We start from the raw sequence: 20,949 nt of genomic DNA, 5'->3' as shown, positions 1-20,949 counted from the left end.
TATAATATGATTTACACCATTATATTTAGTTGGTGAATACATAATAAAATGTGTATAAAATATAATCCTCCAAAACCAATTAAAATACATAAAAATCTTAATAAAAATTCAACCAGATCCACCAAGCATAATTAAATATTATTAATAAATATTTAATAAACAAGTGAAATCAAATTACTTCTTTTGGATATATAATTAATTGATAAATGGATCAGATGCAATATAACTGCATCAATGGCAACTATTATGATTTTATCTACCACACTGTCCCAATACCTTATTTAAAACTTTCCCAATGAAAGACAATTACCCCCAAAACTTTCCCATGACCCAAACAAAAACTCCTACATTAATCAAAAACCTAACAATCTAACAATAATTCAGATGAAAATATGCAAACGATGGAATCGTCGGAATGTACCGTTTTCGTTATTGATTCTGCCTTAAATTCTCTCCTCAGTACCTGTAATGAGGAGGCTTATAAGGACCCTCAATTGGGACACTAATGTAGTCAGCTTGGTCCTTGGTAAGCTTAGTGAGCTTAGCCCCAAGTTTCCCAAGGTGAAGAGCAGCGACTTTCTCATCGAGATGTTTCGGCAAAACGTATACCTTCTTCTCGTATTTTCCGCTTGATTTCTCCTTCCATAGCTCGAGCTGTGCAATCACTTGGTTCGTGAACGAACAAGACATCACGAAGCTAGGATGACCGGTAGCACATCCTAAGTTCATGAGACGCCCTTCGGCTAACACGATGATACCTGTCTTGGTATCGGGGAATACCCACCTATCGGTTTGAGGCTTGATGGTGATTCGTTTGACACCTGGATGATTCTCGAGGCCTAACATGTCGATCTCGTTATCGAAATGACCGATGTTGCAAACGATGGCGTTGTTTTTCATCTTCTTCATGTGATCAACCATGATGATGTCCTTGTTACCTGTTGTGGTGACAAAGATATCAGCTGTTGGTAGAACATCTTCAAGAGTTAGGACTTGGAGTCCTTCCATGAGAGCTTGAAGGGCACAGATTGGATCAATCTCGGTCACGATGACACGAGCTCCGGCTTGTTTCAAGGCTGAGGCACAACCCTTGCCGACATCACCGTAACCGCAGACAACGGCGACTTTGCCGGCAATCATAACATCGGTGGCTCTCATTAAACCATCAGGAAGAGAGTGGCGGCAACCATACAAGTTATCAAACTGTTCCATATAATCAAATCATAACTATACAATTGGATCATAATACATAAATGACATTTAAAATCATAATTCCATTAATTAACCAAGAGTGAGTGAGCATATATGAGCCGAAGGTTGAGTTCCTGAGATTTTGATGGACCACATTAAATCCTAATTCGCTTTTAATGCGCAAATTGATGGTTGACAACTAGACTGACCAAAGTATCTTAGAAATTTAGGGTCGAATTCAAAATCTGGTTGATAGTTTAGGGGACTTAGGTGCAATTACCCAAAATAAAAATACTACTAACGGTGAAGAAAACATCAAGCAAATAGCAGACTCGATCACTCAAAGCAATTTGAAATGATTTTCAATATATCTGTGCATCATAAAATAAAACCAGATTCACTATGAAGAAAATAAATTGGGAAATTAAATCAGAAATAAAAGAAATATATACCTTGCTCTTGGTGACAGAGTCATTGACATTAATAGCAGGGAACAACAAGGTTCCATTAGCCTGCATTTGATAAAGCCTTTTAACCCCAGTCGTGGTTTCTTCAGAAACACCAACCAATCTCTCCTTCATCTTCGTATATTTCTTCGGATTTGCTGCCAACCCATCTTTAATTATCGTCAATACGATCTGAAACTCAGCGTTATCGCTCGACGTCGGGTCCGGTACCTTCCCGGTTTTCTCATAAGCTTCCTCTGCTTTAACCCCTTCATGGATCAGCATCGTAACATCCCCACCATCATCAACGATCAAATCAGGTCCACCACCGGAACCCCAATCGAGGGATTTCTCGGTACACCACCAGTATTCTTGGAGAGTTTCGCCTTTCCAAGCGAATACAGAAGCGGAGTCACGAGCGATGACGGCGGCGGCGTGGTCTTGGGTTGAGAAAATGTTGCAAGAACACCAACGGACTTCGGCTCCTAATGCGGTTAAGGTTTCGATGAGGACGGCGGTTTGGATTGTCATGTGAAGTGAACCGGTGATTTTGGCTCCTTTGAAAGGTTGAGAAGGGCCGAATTCAGTTCTACATGCCATTAGACCAGGCATTTCGACCTCGGCTAAATCGATCTCGAGACGGCCGAAATCGGCTTGAGACATGTCTTTCACCTTGTATTCACGGCCGCCGGAGGTTTTATCGACTGAAAGAGCCATTGGTGAAAGTGAAAAGTGAGAACAAAGCACACAAAAGCACCCCTCCTCTTTGGTAAAGAAATGATCAACGTAGCAATGATAGAAAAAGAATGGCAGAGTGGTATAAATGGCGATGGGATGTGCTTTAGAACCAATGCATGCAAATAAATAGGTTGAAAAAGATATATTATAGGGTTAATTACACCAATTTCCCTAAACTATTTCTCAAATTTTAAGTTGATCCTCACATTTCAAAACATTTTAATTGAACTTCGAAATATTTGTATTGTACCGATTAGGCCTATTTCTTTTTTTGAACACCTCAGTCTTATCATTCATAACATAAGATACATACATGTGTCTAAGCTAATGGTAAAAGAAAAACCTAATTAATACGATCTTAATATTTTGAAGTTTGAGATCATTTTAAAATTTGAATTATTATTTAGGGACATACAGTGAAATTAACCCTATTTTATAATTATATAAGTTTAACTATAAATTCGCGTTGACAATTTCCTATATTATTTATGTAATAGCTGTGTAACATAATTTTACATTTAACTCATTATTTTGTTTTTAATTTCTTTTTAATATAATGTAAATTGAGTAAATGAAATGGTGATGCGAAAGGCACGCAACAGGAAGCGGAATTACTCTAATTATATATTTTTATCATTGAAGTGTGAAAAGTTATAAAATTATTTTTTATCATTTAATAATGAAAATTTATACAATAATTATTCAATTATTAAAATTTTTATCACTCAATTATGAAAAATTATAAAATGGTCACCAAGTAAAAATGAAAACATTAAAAATCCAAGATAGTTGGGTGATTAAAAAGATAAAATTGAATAGTGAATTACTATTTTGTAAATTTTATAATTGTGTGACCGAAAAAGAAAAAAATATATAATCAAGTGATTACTAATGTAATTTACCCCTAAGGAAATGTGTAATTTTGAGTTCAAAAGCAATTTGATATTTAAATTATTTGACTCTTTTAAAATAATTATGGAAATGGTTAGTCAAATTACTATGTTGATTGTTGATAATTTTGTGGTATAATTTATATATATTTATTGAATTACAAGGAGAAAATCAAAATCCTAACAACAAGACAAATTAGTGAAATTTGTATCCAAGTCACATTTAAAGTGATAAACACTTTAACCATTTTCATATATATTTTCATATAATACAATCTATTTTTCGGATTATATAGTACAATCTATTTTCATATATATTTAAGAAAAAAATTCATATTATCCAAAATATATATTTTTCGGATTAGTGCCATTGGAATTTATTCTAATCATAATATATCCTGATCTTATAATTTATATTGAGTTTGATCTAATTTTAATTGCCATGACATGTATTATTTGTAGTTTATATTATAATTATAAATCCTTCAAAAGAATAAATAATTTGTTTTATTTTAATTTAATTATAAAAGTATTTTCAATATTTTTGGAATAATAAATCGACCTAGTGAGCTACGTTGGGGTCCGGTTTGATTCGGGCTTCAGTAAAAACCTTGGAGAAGAAATCGGCCTACGGCCCGACCAATCTGAAGAACATTTCACATTCACAATTTTGTGAAAGTTTTCTATATTTTTCACTGATTTCTACATTATGCTCCACTGCTACTAAGTTCAAAAAGCATGCAGTGTGCCTAAATATAATCCTACAGTGGTTTTTTTTTTTTTTTTGCATTTCCATGGCAAGAACTTGAAATACACAACACAACCTGTATGACAAGGAAAATGGATAATGTATTTAGTTACTACATTTATAAACTCTACATATAACAAACAAACCCCTCACTTTGATTTCAGGAGCAGCATCGGGTTGCATGTACAGATTCAATCTCGATGAAACGGCGCTCTGGAGATGAAGTATCGAGGAAAACCCGTTGAAAGAATTCAATCAAATATCTCCTGGGCTTCAATTATACTATGCTGACTGGGAAAATGAGGCAGAAAAGATGGTTTGAATCAGAAAGACTGGATATTACAGAAAAAAATAAGAAACTTAGAAGAATAAACGACAAAGCCTTACTGGTCGTCTTTTGCAACACGATAATATTTCTCTGCGTGTTGCCGTTGACCGATCAATTGAGCAAAGCGCTCGTCATGAGTGATTACTATCAGCTGAAAATTCTCCTGGCCTTTTCTGTCCTCCATGATTCTGGACCAAAGAGGAAATGGAATAATTGGTATATGTTAAGGCACTGCCTTGGTGAAATAAATACGAGAAGGAAAGACGAAGGTGTACATACCTATGGAGAGCTGCAGCTAGACTCTCTGCATTTGGGCCGTCCAAATTTGTGGTTGGTTCATCTAATGCTAAGATTCCACAGTTGAGGCAAAATGTCTCGGCTAAAGCCAACCGTATGATTAGAGAAGCAAGAACCTGAAACAAGCAGTAAATTCCATGATGTTTCATTCGCTCAATGATGCTAATAAAGTAACTAATACATTACAACTTATTTTCACACGCCACGACTGATGATCACTCACTTTTTGACCTGCACTACAGCGCCCTCTCATTTCAAGCTCAGCATCACCGGTTTGCATAAGAACCTGTTTGGAGGGAGCAAAAGGAATGACATAACGAAATTTTGGAAAAAAAAAAAAAAAAGAAGTAAGAAATAAATGAAAGGCCTTACCTTGTAGCTGTAAGAACGAGTTCCAGCACCTTCAGAATCCGAATGAATGCTAATATAATCTATATCTTGTCCTCTGTATGTTTGCTGCCACAATTCTCTTATAATTTTGTTTATTTCCTCCATTTTCATAGAATGGAAGCGCATAAGTGCTCTGCAAACAAGAAGTGGTGTCCAAAAAGAAAACATGGTTATTAAAAAGCAAGAACAGATTTTTGTATTTACACTTAACAGATGATTCAAAGTTCTTTAGTCTGGTAGCAATTAAAGAACCATTCTGGAACATTTTTGGAAAGAAATCACAATCTAAATTTCTAGTTGCGCATGTAATTAGAAAGACAAATCGAAAATTGAGCAAATCGCATACTTGTCAAGTGCGTTGTAGTATCTGTCGAGATCCTTGTTTGCCATCTCAGTCGTCTGTCATACAGCATGCAAGTTCATAACATATAAAACCGAGTAACAAAGGTTAAATCAGCATTATAATTAAAATAATTGTCACCTTGAGCTGGATTAGCTGATCAAAGTACCGCTTGTCAATGTCCTTGTATTGTGCTTGTTTAAGTTCAGCTTTGTTCTTCGAAATATTACTCTGGTAAACGGACATTGTTCCTCGGCATCTGTTGAGCTGTAGAAAAATAGATACATCTTACAACTCTCAGACAGATACATTAAACACTTTTAAAAAAAAAAAAAAACCTTAATAATAGAGATGGTGAAGTGAACTCAATGAGTGAATGACAATAACGCACAATGAAAGAGACAATAATAAATCCACTACCCCTTTTTCACACATTGAATGAAAATGATGATAAAGAACTGTAGGTCCATATCAATTCAACAGGGCAAAATCAATGGCATGCTAGCCAAAGATTAAAAGTTATCTGTGGATGGACATAATAAAGAAGGTCAACATACAAAGATGCCAGTGAGAACCACACTTACCTCTGAAAGAAGTCTCTCCCTTTCTTCCGAAATTTTTCGTATTTCACCTTCAAATTTGAAAATACCACCAATCTCCATTATTCTCTCTTGCAGTGACTCAATTTCACGAGAAAGCACATCTACTTCAGCTTTTGTTTTCCTGTAATTCAAGTTATCCTCAATGTTACGTCTTAATTGATCTTGATTACGCATCAAGTCTTTACTTTTGTTTAGCTCAGCCAATATTTCCTGTTTCCTAGCATCAAAGTTGAGAAGTTGAGATTCCATCACAGACTGCTGTTCTCGCAGTTCCTTTAGTTTCTCCCCTTTCTTTAAGTCATAATACCTGGAAGGAAAAAAAAAAAAAACTTCCATTAAAGTTCAATGGCACATAAGAGCAAGCTTAAATTTCATGGCTCAGAAATATACGCTTTAATCTTGCTGTTAACTTCATATAGTACTTCAGCTTCACGTTGATACGAGCTTCTAAGTTTTCGCTGCTGCTCATATTCCTCTGCAAGTTTTACTTTCAAGCAATCATAGTCTTCCAATAAAGATTCCTTCTCCTTGAATAAGGACCTTAGAGACTCTGCTAAATGCTGAAAGTTCCAAGAACAATGCATTAGAAAAAAGCAATTAAAAGGAACAAAGTTTTAATGTAAATCACATTAGAAACCAAAATGCAAAGGGTTTATAAATAGGGCCGATTATCACATTAAGAAGCATCATGGCTAATAATTTCAGAGACAAAGCTTGAATCAACTCTATTTCATCCTCAGCTGACCTACCTTGATTGAAGCAATGAAGATTAGTCAGTAGGATGTTTAGGAGAAAGCTTGCAACTTTTACTAAAAGATATCACCAATTCTTCTATCCATGGTAAACATTGACTTTGTTTTTGGTAAAATTTGACTTTCAAGTAATCAAAGACAACACGAGCTCCCTATTGAAACCAAATCTCTCTATAGCCTAAAGAACTACAGAAGTAAAGCTTAGACAGCTCTATGAATACTATCCTACACTAGCATAGCATCAGTCAAGGTATATTTCAACTTGATTGAAGAGGCTGACACATAACAGTAGAATCAGAGAGAAAACTTGTTAATATCTTATGAGAGAAAGCATACAAGTTAAACATCAGATAAGTATCTTATGAGATTATCAACCTTCTCCTCAAGATCAAGTTGACGTTTCTCCTCTGACAAGTGCTCCAACTCTTCTTCCGCCTTTTTAAAATCACGCAATGTGTTAGCCACCTCGACTTTTTTCTCCCTTATATCGTGCCAACGCGTCTTAACACTTTGCAAATCCTTTTCCATGTATCTCTGTTCTGTCCTTAAGTCATCCACTTCCTTAAGTAAAACGTCCCTGGTTATAAGGAGAAGGAAAGTTGCTAAATACCAATAACAAGTCAATATTGTCTCTACAAAATTTTAAAGCTTAAAACAGATGGATAACAAGCTTCTCAACAACCTATATTTGGGTTAGGAAAAACAATGGTTGTTACCTTTTGCTTTGCAAATCGTTTAGCTCCGATTGAATATCTTCCACAGTTCTAGCACCACCTTGCCCTCTAATGTCAAACTTATATTCCAAACCTTCAACTTTTGCTTGCAAACCCTGAATTTCTTGAAAGATCCTGTCAGCAGTTTCAACAGGTCCCACCAAGGACTCAATAGAATCCTTATCCATCTTTATTTGGGCTAAAACACCTAACACCTATAAGAAAAACAACAATAGTAAAACAATAATGCATTGCTCAAACTAAACAATCATCATGAAAGGTTCTCTGTTATTTTTAAAACCATACCATAAAACTTAAAATAATCAGTAATTATTTTTAAATGCAGAGCCAAGAAAAGCAAATTCAGTAATTGCTTCTTTGGCAGTTAGCGTAGTATACAAATTCTACACACATACAGAAATTCAGGGAACATAGAAAAGAAAAAAGAAAAAAAAAAAAGGTGAAGAAGAAAGAGGAATATTCTTTTAGATTGAAAGGTGTCATCATATTTCACAGCCTACTATAACGACTTTCAGAGTTTTCACTTACATCATCTCATTCCTTCTTGTTCAATAACAAAGTGAAATAGCAACTTCTAATGATGATAAGGACTAACAAACAATGAAGAATGGTCTTCCTATAAAGTGGCAAATTATTTTAATTACAAAATTAGATTATCTGATCCTGAAAGAACCATTTAACACCAAGTTATTTTTCATGAAGCAGAAGTATAGTATACTGAGGAAAATGTTTTCAGTTAAACTTATTTTCAGCAATATACAACTGACCTCAGAAAGACTTGGAATTAAACCTTGTCGCACTAGTAGGACCAGTAACAATAAATTATAGATGTATATATAATGAAACAGATACGTACATCATCATGGGCTTGAGACTTTTGATCCAGCTCTTCATTTAGTTCAAGCAATTTTTTCTCAGCAAGAGGAATTGCCTCCTTTACAGTTTTAATATATTCCTCATAAACCATTCGAAGCTTGTCCAACTGCTGAAAGTAAGACTCAGCATTTGATGATTCCACTGCCAACACCTTCATATGTTCAGCCGAACTTGCAGCCTTGACTCTTTGCTGTAGTTTTTTCAAGAAAATACAACAGAATTTAGAACTTCATGCTAACTGAACCAATAGACACCCTATTAAGATTTAAACATCAGCAAATACCCCTGAAAGTTTACAGAAAAAATTACTAAGTGGTCAAAGAGCGGTAAGGCTCTGGAAGTCCCAAGTACAGATCCCCCAAGCCCCAATGTAGACAAGTTTATCAGTAAACATCTAAGAAAGAGAAGATCAATGATGAGCTCAAGAGAACTTATATATCATAATTCACAACCTTCTTAACAAATTCATCTTCTTCTTCAGCAGAAAAAGGACGCTCACAGCAGGGGCAAATATGATGAGCACGGGCAACTCTTTCAAATGGATCAAACATTTGCCTCATACCATCTGCAATGTTGTATTTGCTGCAAGCAATGATCCAGTTATATTACTAGCATGACCAAGAAAATGAATGAAAATGAATATATTCATACACAACAGAACACTGCCTCTAAAAAGTTAGGAGCAAGAACCTTTTATGAACATCTTTTTTCTCCTTTGCAGTCTCCAGGACTTGGGGATAGGAATCAATGGTAAAAGATTGTTTCTCTAAAGAATTTAGTCTAGCCTCAAGAAATTTCTTCCTAGCTGAATTTCGATGACAAAAGAAAACACAAGAAAATAATACAAGTAAACAACCTTGAAATATCGCATTGATAGATTGGTTACATTAATCTCATGCTCTTTTGAAGCCAAAGGCTATGATCATGGACTCTTTATCAGTAGTCAGGTCCTCCCGGTTTAGGGAGGATGACATCACAGGTTCAATATTTATTGAGTTAATTCAAGTTTTGGTACATTTTCAATTTCTAATTTTCCAGGAATGGACCTCAGTCATTTTCCTAGGGCTTATTTTGTGTTTAGTGAATTTGCCCACTTGAAAAGTTTATAGCTTAAAAAACTTGGTGACGCTGCTAAACAAGAAAAAAAAAAATTTAAGAATCTAGGTCCACGTATGACAAGTTTGGTTTCACCTGATATTACCCCAAGGATCTTATTACTATTTTGCATTACTGCAAAATCTGTGATTTAAGTATTTCCTCATTCTTGTCTCTCAACTGCTACAATGCATGGTATGCTGATGATACAGTTAAGACTGATACTCATAAACTTGCTAAATCACATTTAGCAGCTTAGCTTTTTCCTTCAATTCCAGCTATGATTTAAGATAAAATCACAATCCATTTAAACCCTAAATTAACTACTAGATTTAACATGAATGTTAAATCTCCAGTGTACTAAACCTACACATCAGAATCCTCCACACTATATAAAAAAAAAAAAATCACAACAAGAACAAAGGTATCATTGAACACTATGAAAAAAAAAAAAAGGCATGAAGGCTACTTACAGTCCATTTCTTTCTTATGTTTGGATAAGTTACTATTAATTTCATCTATTTTCATCTGCAAAATGTTTACTTCCTTCTCAGCTTCACTGGATTTTGTGCTCAATTCATCATACTCCTTTTGAACACCGCTGCAGAGGGAATGGCTCAATTTTGAGACAAAATCACAGACAACTATATAAAAGCAGGAAAACGGAATATTATAGTTGCAAGCACCTAAATATACAATTCCAAAGAATAACTCATATAATCATCACTCTTGATCATCATGAATACCAACCCTTCAACCCCCCGCCTCCCTTTTCCCCTAAAAAGGAAAAAATATTAAAAATATTCCTTCATAATAGCATGTTAAAAAATGAACCAAGTATTTTTGTTCAACTAACCTTAAAGCTCGGGTAACTTCCCTTTTCAAATCTTTGTCAGGAGGAACCCTCCCTTTTAGCACCACTCTAATCCTGTCCTTGTACTCTTCAATTCTGGAAAACAATAATAAAGCCATTAGCTTCAACAATAAAAAAGTAATAGACCCAAAACAAATTATAATGAGGCTGATTAAAGTTGAAAGATAAAGTAGATTTACATCTTTTTGTGCTGTTTCTTCTTATTCTCCAACTCTCTCGTACTTATAGATAGCTCCATTCTTTCTGTGGCCTCACCAGCGGCTAGATCTCTTTCATGACTAAGGACCTTAATCTTTTGATCTATGGCAAACACCTCAAGCTGCTTCTGTTCGACGATTTTATCATGGTTTCGTTCATCAAGTTGTTTACTCTTTCTATCAATCTCAACTTGCTGCCATCAGCAAAAGAAAGATTATTATTTTCCATTTTTCTAATCAAGATTTACTAGGAAGAGGTTTTTGAATCCCAAGCAAAGCTGAAATTGAAAGGCTATACTCACCAAATTCTTTTCTCTGTCATCAAGGCTAGAAAGATTGACATCCGAAATTTGAATTTCAAGAAAATCACGATTACTTTTCGTCTCTTCTAAACGTTTCGAAACAGAACCCTGAATTGTATCACATGTAAATGCCCATAAAATATGAGAATAAAGGTAGTTGGAGAGTAAGTTACATAAGTTTTCTAAAAAGACAGACCTTGATTTCTAATTTTGCCTTCTTTTGAGCCTCAGCAATGTTGTAACGCTCACTTGCACCCGTGTAGCAATCCCATGCAGTCTTCAGCTTCTTGTCATTTGATTGCTGAAATTATGGGAAGTGATATTCAGGATAGGAACAACTGATATCAAACCATATTAATACTGGTGAAAGGATAATCTAAATTTCTAAAATGCATCAATGACAATAAATAATGTGTTGTCCACCGTACAAAACTTAATCCCTGTAATAGAGAAACAATAACAACTGCACACAAAACCACCTTTTTCTCATCCAAATCTCTTTCAAGCTCCATTAACCTCACTTCTATTTGCCTTGTGAGGTTCAAAGCAACTTCATCACTAAAGGGGCTATTTGGAGTAGATCCTAAATTGAGCCGTGCAAATAATTGTTCGATGGCAGTATCTCTGTCTTTTTTCGACAGCACAAGAGTCTGCAAAAGTATAAAAGAGTTAACCATAATAAAATTCACACAATAGATGGCAATGATTTAATTTTAAAAATCTCCTGTCTTTTTGTAACACCTCAGCATCCCTTTGAAGTTTGCCAATCTCCCCAATATATGTCTCTAATTTCCTCCGACAAGCAGAGCTCTCCTCATTCAAATCCTGCTGGTTACTCTCCATTTTCTGAATTTTATTATCCAATAACATAATCCTCTCGTCAAACTTGGTTTTCCATTCCATCAACTCTTCATCAGTATCTAACAGTACAGTACAAGAAAATATACATAAAAAATTAGTTATTCTGTAAACGCAGGATTTACATAGCTCCCACAGAAAGAAAAAAAAAATTAAGAAAGAATCCTGCTTCTGCTGTTGAATTGACAAAACCTTCATTTTCCTCAGCAAGAGCAGCATATTGTCTCTGCTGTTCCTTGAACAAAGTGCTCCTTTCAGCGGTCTTTGTAGATTTCTGGTCCTCTAGCTTTCGTAGATCCTTCAGGGTTAATTCAGCATTATGAATCTTAGCATCCAGGTCCTCAATGTTTTTCTCCAAGACTTGTATTTGGCTTTTCAAGGATTCTGTTTTTTCTTGATCCTGAGCAATGCTTTCTCGATGCTGTATGAAGACCATATCAAGAAAATCCCTTTTAAGTTGAGGTTCATAAGATGTTAAATGTTAGGGTAAAAATAAACCTAAACCCTACTGTTAACCTTATGGATTAGCTTCCTATAAAAATACCAGCTATTAGATTAGCTCCAATAACTACATTTCCCCTCAACTTTGCTAGCCTTCACCCATTTCCACATATAGTCCTTTTCTTCACATTCAAGACATACATTCAAGAAGGGCAATCTAGGTTTAGAAACACAAGTGTAATATCAATGTACATCTTTGCAGTCCCACCAGGACAGAACTTAAGATTCCCCACAGTTAAAACACACAAACAGAGAGAGAGAGAGAGATGGAATGCTAAAACAATGGGCAAACATGTATGAAGATGCAGAGTGAAAAATATCATGAATTCATGGATGCCACCCATAAAGCACTAAACAAACATGAAAAACAGAGAATCTTTTCTGTAAACTAAAGCTTAACATGCACGGAGATCATCTTCAATCAGTTTCCTTCTTTATTTCTCCTGATAACAGAATTTCCCGCAGATTATATCACTTAAGGACAAAGATCCTTTGTGTTTTCCCTAAAATAAAATCAAACCCTTCCAACCCCTACACTTTTTCTTAACAAAATTGACCAGCATCATTAAGCACCTGTAAACACAATCACTTGTTGAATGACAGAACAGTATGAGTCTGTTATGTGGCTTATGCCATGATGTAGACCACAGGAGCTTTATGATCCGATTTACAATGAGAGAGGAACAACAGTGACGCAGCAGAAATTATAAACAAATATTAAATTGGATGAATAAGAAACAAGATTTAAATAAATGAAAAAGAAAAGAAACAAAAGAATAACATATCCACCTTATATGCAGCATCTTTCAAGGTCTGTAAGTGCTCCAGTTTTAGCTTATAAGCCTTTATCTCTTGAGCCTGATCCTTGTGAAGCTTTTTTATAACCTCCAAGGCTTTTGTATATCTGTTTACAGGCAGCCATTAGCAAAAGAATATCCTAAAACAGTCACAATAAGAAAATTAAACTTTTATTGTGAATAAATCAGCAAATTAACTACCGCAGTTAAGAACTGTACATGTGTTTTAGGAAAGACATGCAAAGTGTAAACCAAAACCATGCAAGGAAATCCATCATGCTCTACTAAAAGCTAGAAGTTGTAACAGACATTAAACAATATCCAGATTTGCAATTTCAGATATATAAACATTTTATTCTATAACACAAAAGAAATATGAAAATCATGATTCAATCCTAAAAAGATTGGGCATTTTCCTTAGACTATTAGATGAAAATTCTCAACTTGCAACCAAAACCACAAGGAGAAAGCACCATGTTAGTAGGCAGTCTTGCTTCAGAAAAGTTCTCTCGGTCATCCGTAGGTAGCCTTTCTAAGAACCATTTAGGAGCTTGAATGTATCATAAAATGAACTGAAATCCATATGATTCAAGTCTAATCTTTCTCAGGTATGGTGATTATTTTTAAAACAAGAAGGCTTTTGAAATAAGTATATAAGCAATTTACAGACCATGTACAGAAAGTACATTACTTCCTAGGGGCCACAAGTATATAAAGAGAGTTCAAGAGATGACAGAAAACAAATATCGGATTCTTGGCATATAACTTGGAGAAAAAAAAAATTGTGAATACAAGGGCATTTGAAAGGAAGGGTGTTTTGTACACTAGACCTGATAAAAAATCCACAAACATGATAACATGAATGGTTTCATAGACAACAGATACCGGGTAGTACACAGCAGATTTCAATATTGTCAGGTAAAAGCTTTTTTCAGGGGAAAAAACAGCATACCTCGTAGCTGAGAAGATATCATCAAATTTCTTTTTCAAAGTCGAAGGATCTTGTAAAGGCCAATTGGCCTCATCTTGGTGCACAAAAATCACATTCTCCAGAATAGCTTTCGAGACACCCATTAAAGCTGGAATTTCTCTGTCCATGTCAGCACATCTATAGCTGAGGCAAACTTTCTGCAGTTCACAACCAAACCAGAAAAATTAGAATTAGAACCAGTGGATTAAAGCAAGAAATAAAACCACACAACAATTTATTTGAAACAAGTAGGAACAGTCAAAGAAACGTTCTCTACAACCTCTCCAGTATGAGGATTTAGTGTCTGAAGAACACTCTCAATTGCTTTATACTCCATCTTCGATGCCTTTTGCGTCAATTGGAATGACCTTATACATACCACATCTTTTCCTGCCGCTGTCTTGAACCGGAGCTTAATTTGACCTTTTGTCTCTGTCTCCCCTGCAACCTACATACAAGGTAAACATGTCCTATAACAATTCCTTGAAGTATTAAAAGTATTAAAATTATAAAAACAAAACACATAGTTCCCTCATACTCAATTTCATTGCTAAAACTTTTTTTTGTTCACCATTTACATTTTAGTTCCTAAAAATTGCACAAAACCAAAATCAGATTTCACTGAAGATAAGCAAATGGCTAAACTGTAACACATATTAAAACACATTTCTTACCATGTAAGCCAAATCATCCATTTTTCTAATATTATCAAAAGCTAAAACTTCTAATTCCTTAAAAACAATTATTCACTTTGTATCAAATTAAAAACAATTATTCACTTTGTATCAAAATGAAACTATATGTGTATATATATACATATAAAGAGTGAATAAGGGTACCTTGGGATCATGAATGAAACTATGACCAGACCTTGCATTTGGAGGCAACTCCCCAGTGCATGAAAGTTTCAAACACTCTATAATTGTCTGCAACAACCCCCCCCCCCCGGGCCAAAAATGAAAACAAACAAAACCCATTAAAGAAAACTTCACAAAGAAGCAATATATTAATTAAAGAATGAAGTGAGGAATGAATGATTACAGTTTTGCCAGCGCCATTGGGTCCAACGATTAGGGTTAAGGGTTTAAAGAAAGCGATGACGTTTTTGTTTTCCGGGTCGAAGCTCCGGATTCCTTTTATCAACATTTTATCAACCGTGCTCATCTTCTTTTTTCTTTGGGTTTTTAATCAAATTCTGGGTTTGTGTTTTTAGCTCACTGATGATGAAGCAAACTCACGAAAGCTGCAAAAACAAAACAAAAAAAAGAGGGTTTCATGCAAAACGAAAAAAAAAAAGTTTATGATTCTTATGGGAACGTTTATTTAAGCAGAAGGGGAAAATACTGAAAATATATTTACTCAGAGACTGAGTGACTCTGAATCATAGTAGAGATTGAAGGGAGGCACAAAAAAAGGGGGGAAATGAGCATTGATTGTAACTTTTGTAGACTGTTCTCAAGAAGAAAGTGGAAAGACCGGACCGGACCGGGTTATTTGGGTATATTTTATTTTGGTTAAATTCTATAGGAAGTCCCTGCATTAAGTGTTGTGTTACATGTTACACCAAAAAGCACAGACTCTTGGATTTAGAAGAGCTTGGTCCATGGTAGAGATGATTGCAAAAGTGGAGTTGATGTTGAAATTTGGCAAGGTAATCAATGCATCAATAGAAGCCAACTCGTTCAAGCTGTATTCAAATGAGCTCAATTCACCGGTGGATCGAAGTCTTGTATACAAATGTGATATGGCACCAGAAAGTAAGAAATGTTCCTTTGCACCGGCTTTATGGTTTGGATGCCCATGAAACCTTCGTATTGAGAATATGAATGGTTATGGAATAATCGAATGTGGAGAAGTTGCTTTATGTCCTCTCACTGGATGTGGGTCATCTGTGAATGTCGAAATGCTAAGGTTTTTCAAGGTACTCAACCTAACCCAATGGGAGCAATACAATAAATCACTCACTTGGCACAAGGTTTTGTAGAAGTTCATGATCCCGGATGTATGCGTGTTAACCATCCACAAAATCAGACAGTGGAGTTTCCACTGCAAGTTGACCACTCATTGTTTATATCAGTAGCTGCAATTATTACAGATCAAATCATGTTATGGTATACTTATGAGGATACCAATAATGTTCATTTGCAGACTTCTACTACGTTTGATATTTGGTTCGGCTAAGGGAGATGGCAACTGACAGATGTGCATGCAAGGACACTTCTATGAAATGGCTTAATATTTTGCAGGGAAGAACAGCTATCCAATGGCAGTACCAACCTTTAATGGAGGATATCATCTTGCTGCAAAGGGATATACAGCTTATAGGTGACCAATCCAGGGGTATCTTCTATGGCTAAAATCGTAGCTTATAGTTGGCCTTAATAGTTAGTTATAAGGTTATGTAACAAAAAAAAAAAAAAAAACATCATGTCAAATTATTTTACAGGGCGAGATATCGAAAAATTTACATATGTGTTATTTAGGGACCATTGTAGAATTAGTAAATTTGACATTTATTTGAGGAATTTAAATTGATTAAAATATATTTCAAGTTTTATAGTCTTTGCATATTTAGAATTTAATAATTTACTTTTGCTTTTAGGAATTTAGTTAATTTGTTTTTCAATTTAAAATTCAAATTAATTTGTTAATACCGTTAAAATTATTTGTTTTAATTCATTGGTGTAATATTCTGAAATGGAAAATATTCACTTAGTAACTATGTAATTTATAAATTGTATTATAATAGACATAAATTTAATAAAAGAATTTTAGTAATACTAACAATTGAACTTGCATTTTAGATCTGAAAAAATAAAAATACTAAATTTCTAAAAATAAAAATAGAAAGATTAAATTTTAAATGCATAAAAATATAGGGACATAAAGCATATTTTAACCATTTAAACAAATCACAAATATTTTGGGGAAATTTTTGAAAAATGAGTTAAAATCCCAATTTACCATGAAAGTTGAAATTTATCACTATATATGCCATTATACTTTGAGAATTTGATTAATTTCCACGCAATTTTTATGTAATTTAATTTTACTACTAGACTTTAAACTTCCTTGAAATTTGTTATTAATTTTATTTTAATTACATTTCATCCCTTGATGATTTGAAAATAGGATTTAACAAAAAATTTATTTCAAATACTTTATTTTTATAATTAAAATGAAATTAATTTATAAAATATTAAAATTAATAACTTGATTTTTATTTAATAAAAGAAAGACTTGAAATATAAAAAAAGCTTTCTTTTTCAATAAATAGTTATTATTAAATGTTAATTTTTTATAAATAGCTTAATCTTTTTTATAGAAACAATTTTCATTAATTGTTAAAATTAAAGTTTTTAATTAAATTTTGGTATTTTTTATAATAGTGTTAAATTTAATGCACCTGACACTTTTAAACTATCACGCGTGACAATAATAATATCATAATGATAAAAGAACGATAAATTGATGGAAAAATTAAACAATGTGATTAGTTATCTTTAATTGCTCACGTTCAAAATTGAAAGCAACTAAATTACTTCATTTTTTTAGAAGAACCAATTTGCTTAATATCAATTTTTGAGAGGGGCCAGAGAAATCATTTTACCCAAGAATTTTAAGCCGGGTTTCTTGCAAACGTCGAAGCTTCTCCCATGTAAATATGGTGCAAGAAACAATTGAAGACTAAACACTGTAATTGTTTTCAATATGCATCCTAAACCTATGTTACTCAGACTCGAAGATTTCGAAGATAGATATGGATATAAACTTGACATAGATATCTTCATTTTTTATCCTAAATTCTTTTTGTATGTATATGGAAGATTTTAACAGGAGAGAGTCATATTCCCGCATATCGATGCTTGAATACGAGTCAAAGGCAAGTACAGAAAGAAAAATGAAGAATCAGAGCAACACTATCCTAAACACAATGTGATAAAAGGAATGACACCATAGCTATTTTCAGTGGATCTTATAGCTTTCACTCATTAGGTGGAAGAACATCACCTTTGAGCACCTTCCAAGGTCCACCATAAAATTTAGGCTTCATCAGTGGCACTGCTTCCCCTGGATGATCTTCCCAGTACTTTTCCTGATAAAAGAAATAACACAAATTCTTATTATGATTAAAAAACATGGATCATTCAATGAACTTTGCACAATATATGCTTAGCAAAATAGTTTGAAAATAAATGGAATTTGCTTGAGTTGCATGTTCCAATCCTCATTCATGAATCGGATGAACAAATCGACCACTTTGTATGTTTGAAAAATCGAAAATAAACCTGTTTTTAGGCCAGTTCAATGTCTCCCCAGGTTGAAATATTAAAACAGACAAGACAGTCTGTTGGTTTTCAGTTCAACCGGTCCAATTCTAGTTACAAATTGCTATACAATCTATTGAGCCTAATAGTAGCTTGCTGTAATACAATTACCAAATAGCTAAAAGAAGCCTAAAGAATTAAGCTACTGTGATTTCAACAATTCATAAGCATTTCACAATTTCTAGTGTGATTTCCAAGCTTATTTAATACATACGTGTATATATATAAACACTTTAGAAAAAGAAAGGAAAACCCTTTATCAATATAATGCAAGGAAATCCATGGAGATGGTGGAAAGGAAGTACCTTGTAGAGCTGCTCAGTAATGGCGGCACCAATGACACCGGTGTAAAAAGCTGCAACATAAATGGTAACAAGAGGCGTAAAAGATTTGGGTCTTCGATAAGGCTCTAACATGTCCCAAAGAAATGTTCTTTCCCATTTGTTGTAAACATAATCTGCATATTTTCTCCATAGATAGCTCGCCATTTTCTTTTTCCTTCCACCTCCTCTTTACTAGTACTTTTCTTTATGGCTTGTTGATGATTTATGTTGGACTCACTTGATTACGGAGGCGCCGGAGATGTAATGGCTTGGTGTGAGGGAAGTGAATGCTGAAAGAGTACCCAAAAACCTACTTGAAAGTGACAATTCAACCCAAAAAAAAAAAATTCAAAATTTCAAGACAGTTACAGAGATATGGATCTTCAAAGACTTTTAACTACATGAAAAAACTTTCTAAAGTTGAACATACTTGTATTAGACTTTTCATAAATAAAAAGGTTTGAGCAAGCCGAACTAGAGTACCCTTATGTTTTACTTGAATAGCTCACGAGCCTAGTCAAGTTATTTTTAATCAGTATAAAAAATCTCGATTCAAACTTGAGCTTAAGTGCAAATAATTAAGTTTAAAGTTGAGTATGAAAATCGACTCTATTTTTACTATATAAACTCAATTTTTATCTCAAATCTAGCTCGAACTTTAGGCGAGCTTCAAATTTCAAATCAAGTTTGAGCTTCTTATACTTAAACTCAACTTAGCTTGAATTAACCCCTATTTGAATTTGGTTGCCTGATCAAGAATCAATTACATAGCTCTAACCATTCATACAACACTGCTAACCTATAGGGAAGTCAATGTTCGACATGACTCGTGTTTAATAAGTTTTTTTTCATGTATTCGAAGGATTCCGGAGGATTATATCTATACCCATATCCGAAAATGAATTCAAAATAAAAATTTGAGATAACTCAAAGTGAAAACTGGAAGCTTCCAAAATAAACTACTGACTGATACAATCACAACAATATTCATTCTTTCAGTAAATTATAAAACCCTAAGAGTTTTTAGGATGATTAATCGTCAAATTGGAAGAGCTTATTGACCTAACAAATTAAACAACACTCCATGCTAACCGAACCATTAATAGAAGCAAATAATGGAAAAAGGATGTAAGACAAACCTGGTTATAGCGAACCGTACCGCCGTTTTCCTGGCCGCCGATCAGAGGATAAGAGAAATAAGGAGTCGAACTGTGAAACAAAGGCACGAATTCTTACCCGGGAGTCGATCTGAGCCCAAAAAAAAAAACCAACAAGCGAAGGAAGCTCCGCTCTCTAGGAGGGACTGAAACGGTGGAGTTTTATTGCCGGAGATATATCAAAAGAAAAGAGATTGAAGTAGACAGAAGCTTCATTTCTTAGTGGCTGGGTTTCCTATTTTCTTCCCCACATTCAGACAGTCTATTAGGTTAGAATAAGTCATTACGGGCCTAGAGTTGGCTTGTTGGATTTATTATAAAAAAGCCCATTTTAATTAAAAAAAAACTTTTTTAATAATTTATAAGGTTAATGAAATATTTATTTTAATTTTGGCTCCGTTTATTTTAACATAAAAGTTTTTACGGAAAATATTTTCAGCCTTACTCGATGTCTGTTTCATGTAAAATAGGATGGTCAATACAAAAGATTTTTCAGTCAATGTAAAATTATCCTTTTATTCCAGTAAAATGTCTTACCAATTTTTTTTATAAGACATTTTCCCAACTAATATGGCTCTATTCACTATAAGACCCCCTCATACCTAACTTGAACATCGGGACAATGCAGCGGAATGTTGTATTCTATATTAAGTTCTTCATTTATCTAATATTTTCTTATAAACTTTCATAACTTTTCAATTTAGTCCCTTTTCAAAAAAGTTAAATATTCACTAATTAATCATAATAAATCAATTTTCTTTCTTGCTACACTTTAATCACATAATTTATCTCAATATCTTGTTTCACATATTAAATTTCTATGTATTCACTTATATTATTTCATCGATATATTTTCTCAAGTTTAACAATTTAGTCCTTGTCATCTTAATAATTCCATATTTTTCTATAATTTCACTTTTACAACACTTTATACATATTTTATCATCTCATAACGCACCCATTAAACTTTTATTATAATTTCCTTATTCACATATTAAATTGTCTCACACTTAAACTTATGTACATTTTTCAATTTAGTCCCTATTGCCATGTAATCTAATTTTCACCGTATAAATACTTTAATCAAATAATTCATTATAATATTTCTAATTCACATAACAAATTTCCATGCATATCACTTCTCTTGTTTCAATTATAAAATTCACAAAGTTTATAATTTAATCCTTAACATCATTATTTACTATAACTTCATCT

The 20,949-nt window shown here is 33.8% G+C and overlaps 3 protein-coding genes across 6 annotated transcripts; all 3 read right to left on the bottom strand.

The window, feature by feature from the left end:
• Positions 1 to 151: 151 nt before the first annotated feature.
• LOC108474868 (adenosylhomocysteinase 1-like) lies at positions 152 to 2,839 on the bottom strand. Its single transcript, XM_017776897.2, has 2 exons — positions 1,644 to 2,839; positions 152 to 1,203 (listed from the first exon to the last, which is right to left on the bottom strand). The coding sequence occupies exons 1-2, from the start codon at positions 2,352 to 2,354 to the stop codon at positions 457 to 459; spliced, it is 1,458 nt and encodes a 485-aa protein (XP_017632386.1). The 5' UTR covers positions 2,355 to 2,839; the 3' UTR covers positions 152 to 456.
• A 1,012-nt stretch (positions 2,840 to 3,851) lies between these two features.
• LOC108476274 (DNA repair protein RAD50) lies at positions 3,852 to 15,414 on the bottom strand. Of its 2 annotated transcripts, none has more exons than XM_017778437.2 (28): positions 15,286 to 15,414; positions 14,968 to 15,169; positions 14,766 to 14,852; positions 14,207 to 14,374; positions 13,909 to 14,084; positions 12,949 to 13,063; positions 11,851 to 12,079; positions 11,542 to 11,720; positions 11,280 to 11,450; positions 10,997 to 11,101; positions 10,801 to 10,908; positions 10,481 to 10,692; positions 10,284 to 10,376; positions 9,901 to 10,028; positions 9,023 to 9,137; positions 8,785 to 8,914; positions 8,313 to 8,522; positions 7,439 to 7,650; positions 7,098 to 7,299; positions 6,361 to 6,530; positions 5,953 to 6,277; positions 5,510 to 5,635; positions 5,375 to 5,427; positions 5,011 to 5,161; positions 4,862 to 4,924; positions 4,621 to 4,754; positions 4,401 to 4,529; positions 3,852 to 4,304 (listed from the first exon to the last, which is right to left on the bottom strand). In XM_017778437.2, exons 2-28 carry the CDS (start codon positions 15,088 to 15,090, stop codon positions 4,265 to 4,267), a joined length of 3,954 nt encoding a protein of 1,317 aa, XP_017633926.1. In that variant the 5' UTR covers positions 15,091 to 15,169; positions 15,286 to 15,414; the 3' UTR covers positions 3,852 to 4,264. The 2 variants fall into 2 exon arrangements, with proteins under 2 accessions (XP_017633926.1, XP_017633927.1); XM_017778438.2 differs by having other exon boundaries at positions 15,271 to 15,401.
• Positions 15,415 to 17,555: 2,141 nt separating this feature from the next.
• On the bottom strand, positions 17,556 to 20,032 carry LOC108474775 (uncharacterized protein At4g29660). 3 transcript variants are annotated; one of them, XM_017776791.2, is made up of 3 exons: positions 19,717 to 20,032; positions 18,560 to 18,890; positions 17,556 to 18,022 (listed from the first exon to the last, which is right to left on the bottom strand). In XM_017776791.2, exons 2-3 carry the CDS (start codon positions 18,740 to 18,742, stop codon positions 17,912 to 17,914), a joined length of 294 nt encoding a protein of 97 aa, XP_017632280.1. In that variant the 5' UTR covers positions 18,743 to 18,890; positions 19,717 to 20,032; the 3' UTR covers positions 17,556 to 17,911. The 3 variants fall into 3 exon arrangements, with proteins under 3 accessions (XP_017632280.1, XP_017632279.1, XP_017632281.1); XM_017776790.2 differs by having other exon boundaries at positions 18,560 to 18,887; XM_017776792.2 differs by having other exon boundaries at positions 18,560 to 18,867.
• Positions 20,033 to 20,949: the final 917 nt, after the last annotated feature.

Source organism: Gossypium arboreum, chromosome 3, assembly GCF_025698485.1.
Source record: "Gossypium arboreum isolate Shixiya-1 chromosome 3, ASM2569848v2, whole genome shotgun sequence".
Taxonomy (NCBI): domain Eukaryota; kingdom Viridiplantae; phylum Streptophyta; class Magnoliopsida; order Malvales; family Malvaceae; genus Gossypium; species Gossypium arboreum.
Note: the sequence above shows the minus strand (reverse complement) of the source record. Positions and strands in the feature narration are given on the sequence as shown.

Coding starts and splice junctions, on each gene's coding strand:
- LOC108474868 (XM_017776897.2), bottom strand. CDS start 2,354: ATGGCTCTTTCAGTCGATAAAACCTCCGGCGGCCGTGAATACAAGGTG. Junction 1,204..1,643: donor ACTCTGTCACCAAGAGCAAG/GTATATATTTCT, acceptor TATATGGAACAG/TTTGATAACTTGTATGGTTG.
- LOC108474775 (XM_017776791.2), bottom strand. CDS start 18,742: ATGGCGAGCTATCTATGGAGAAAATATGCAGATTATGTTTACAACAAA. Junction 18,023..18,559: donor TTACTGAGCAGCTCTACAAG/GTACTTCCTTTC, acceptor TTCTTTTATCAG/GAAAAGTACTGGGAAGATCA.
- LOC108476274 (XM_017778437.2), bottom strand. CDS start 15,090: ATGAGCACGGTTGATAAAATGTTGATAAAAGGAATCCGGAGCTTCGAC. Junction 6,531..7,097: donor AACTTGATCTTGAGGAGAAG/GTTGATAATCTC, acceptor TGGAACTTTCAG/CATTTAGCAGAGTCTCTAAG. Junction 4,305..4,400: donor CGTGTTGCAAAAGACGACCA/GTAAGGCTTTGT, acceptor TCATTTTCCCAG/TCAGCATAGTATAATTGAAG.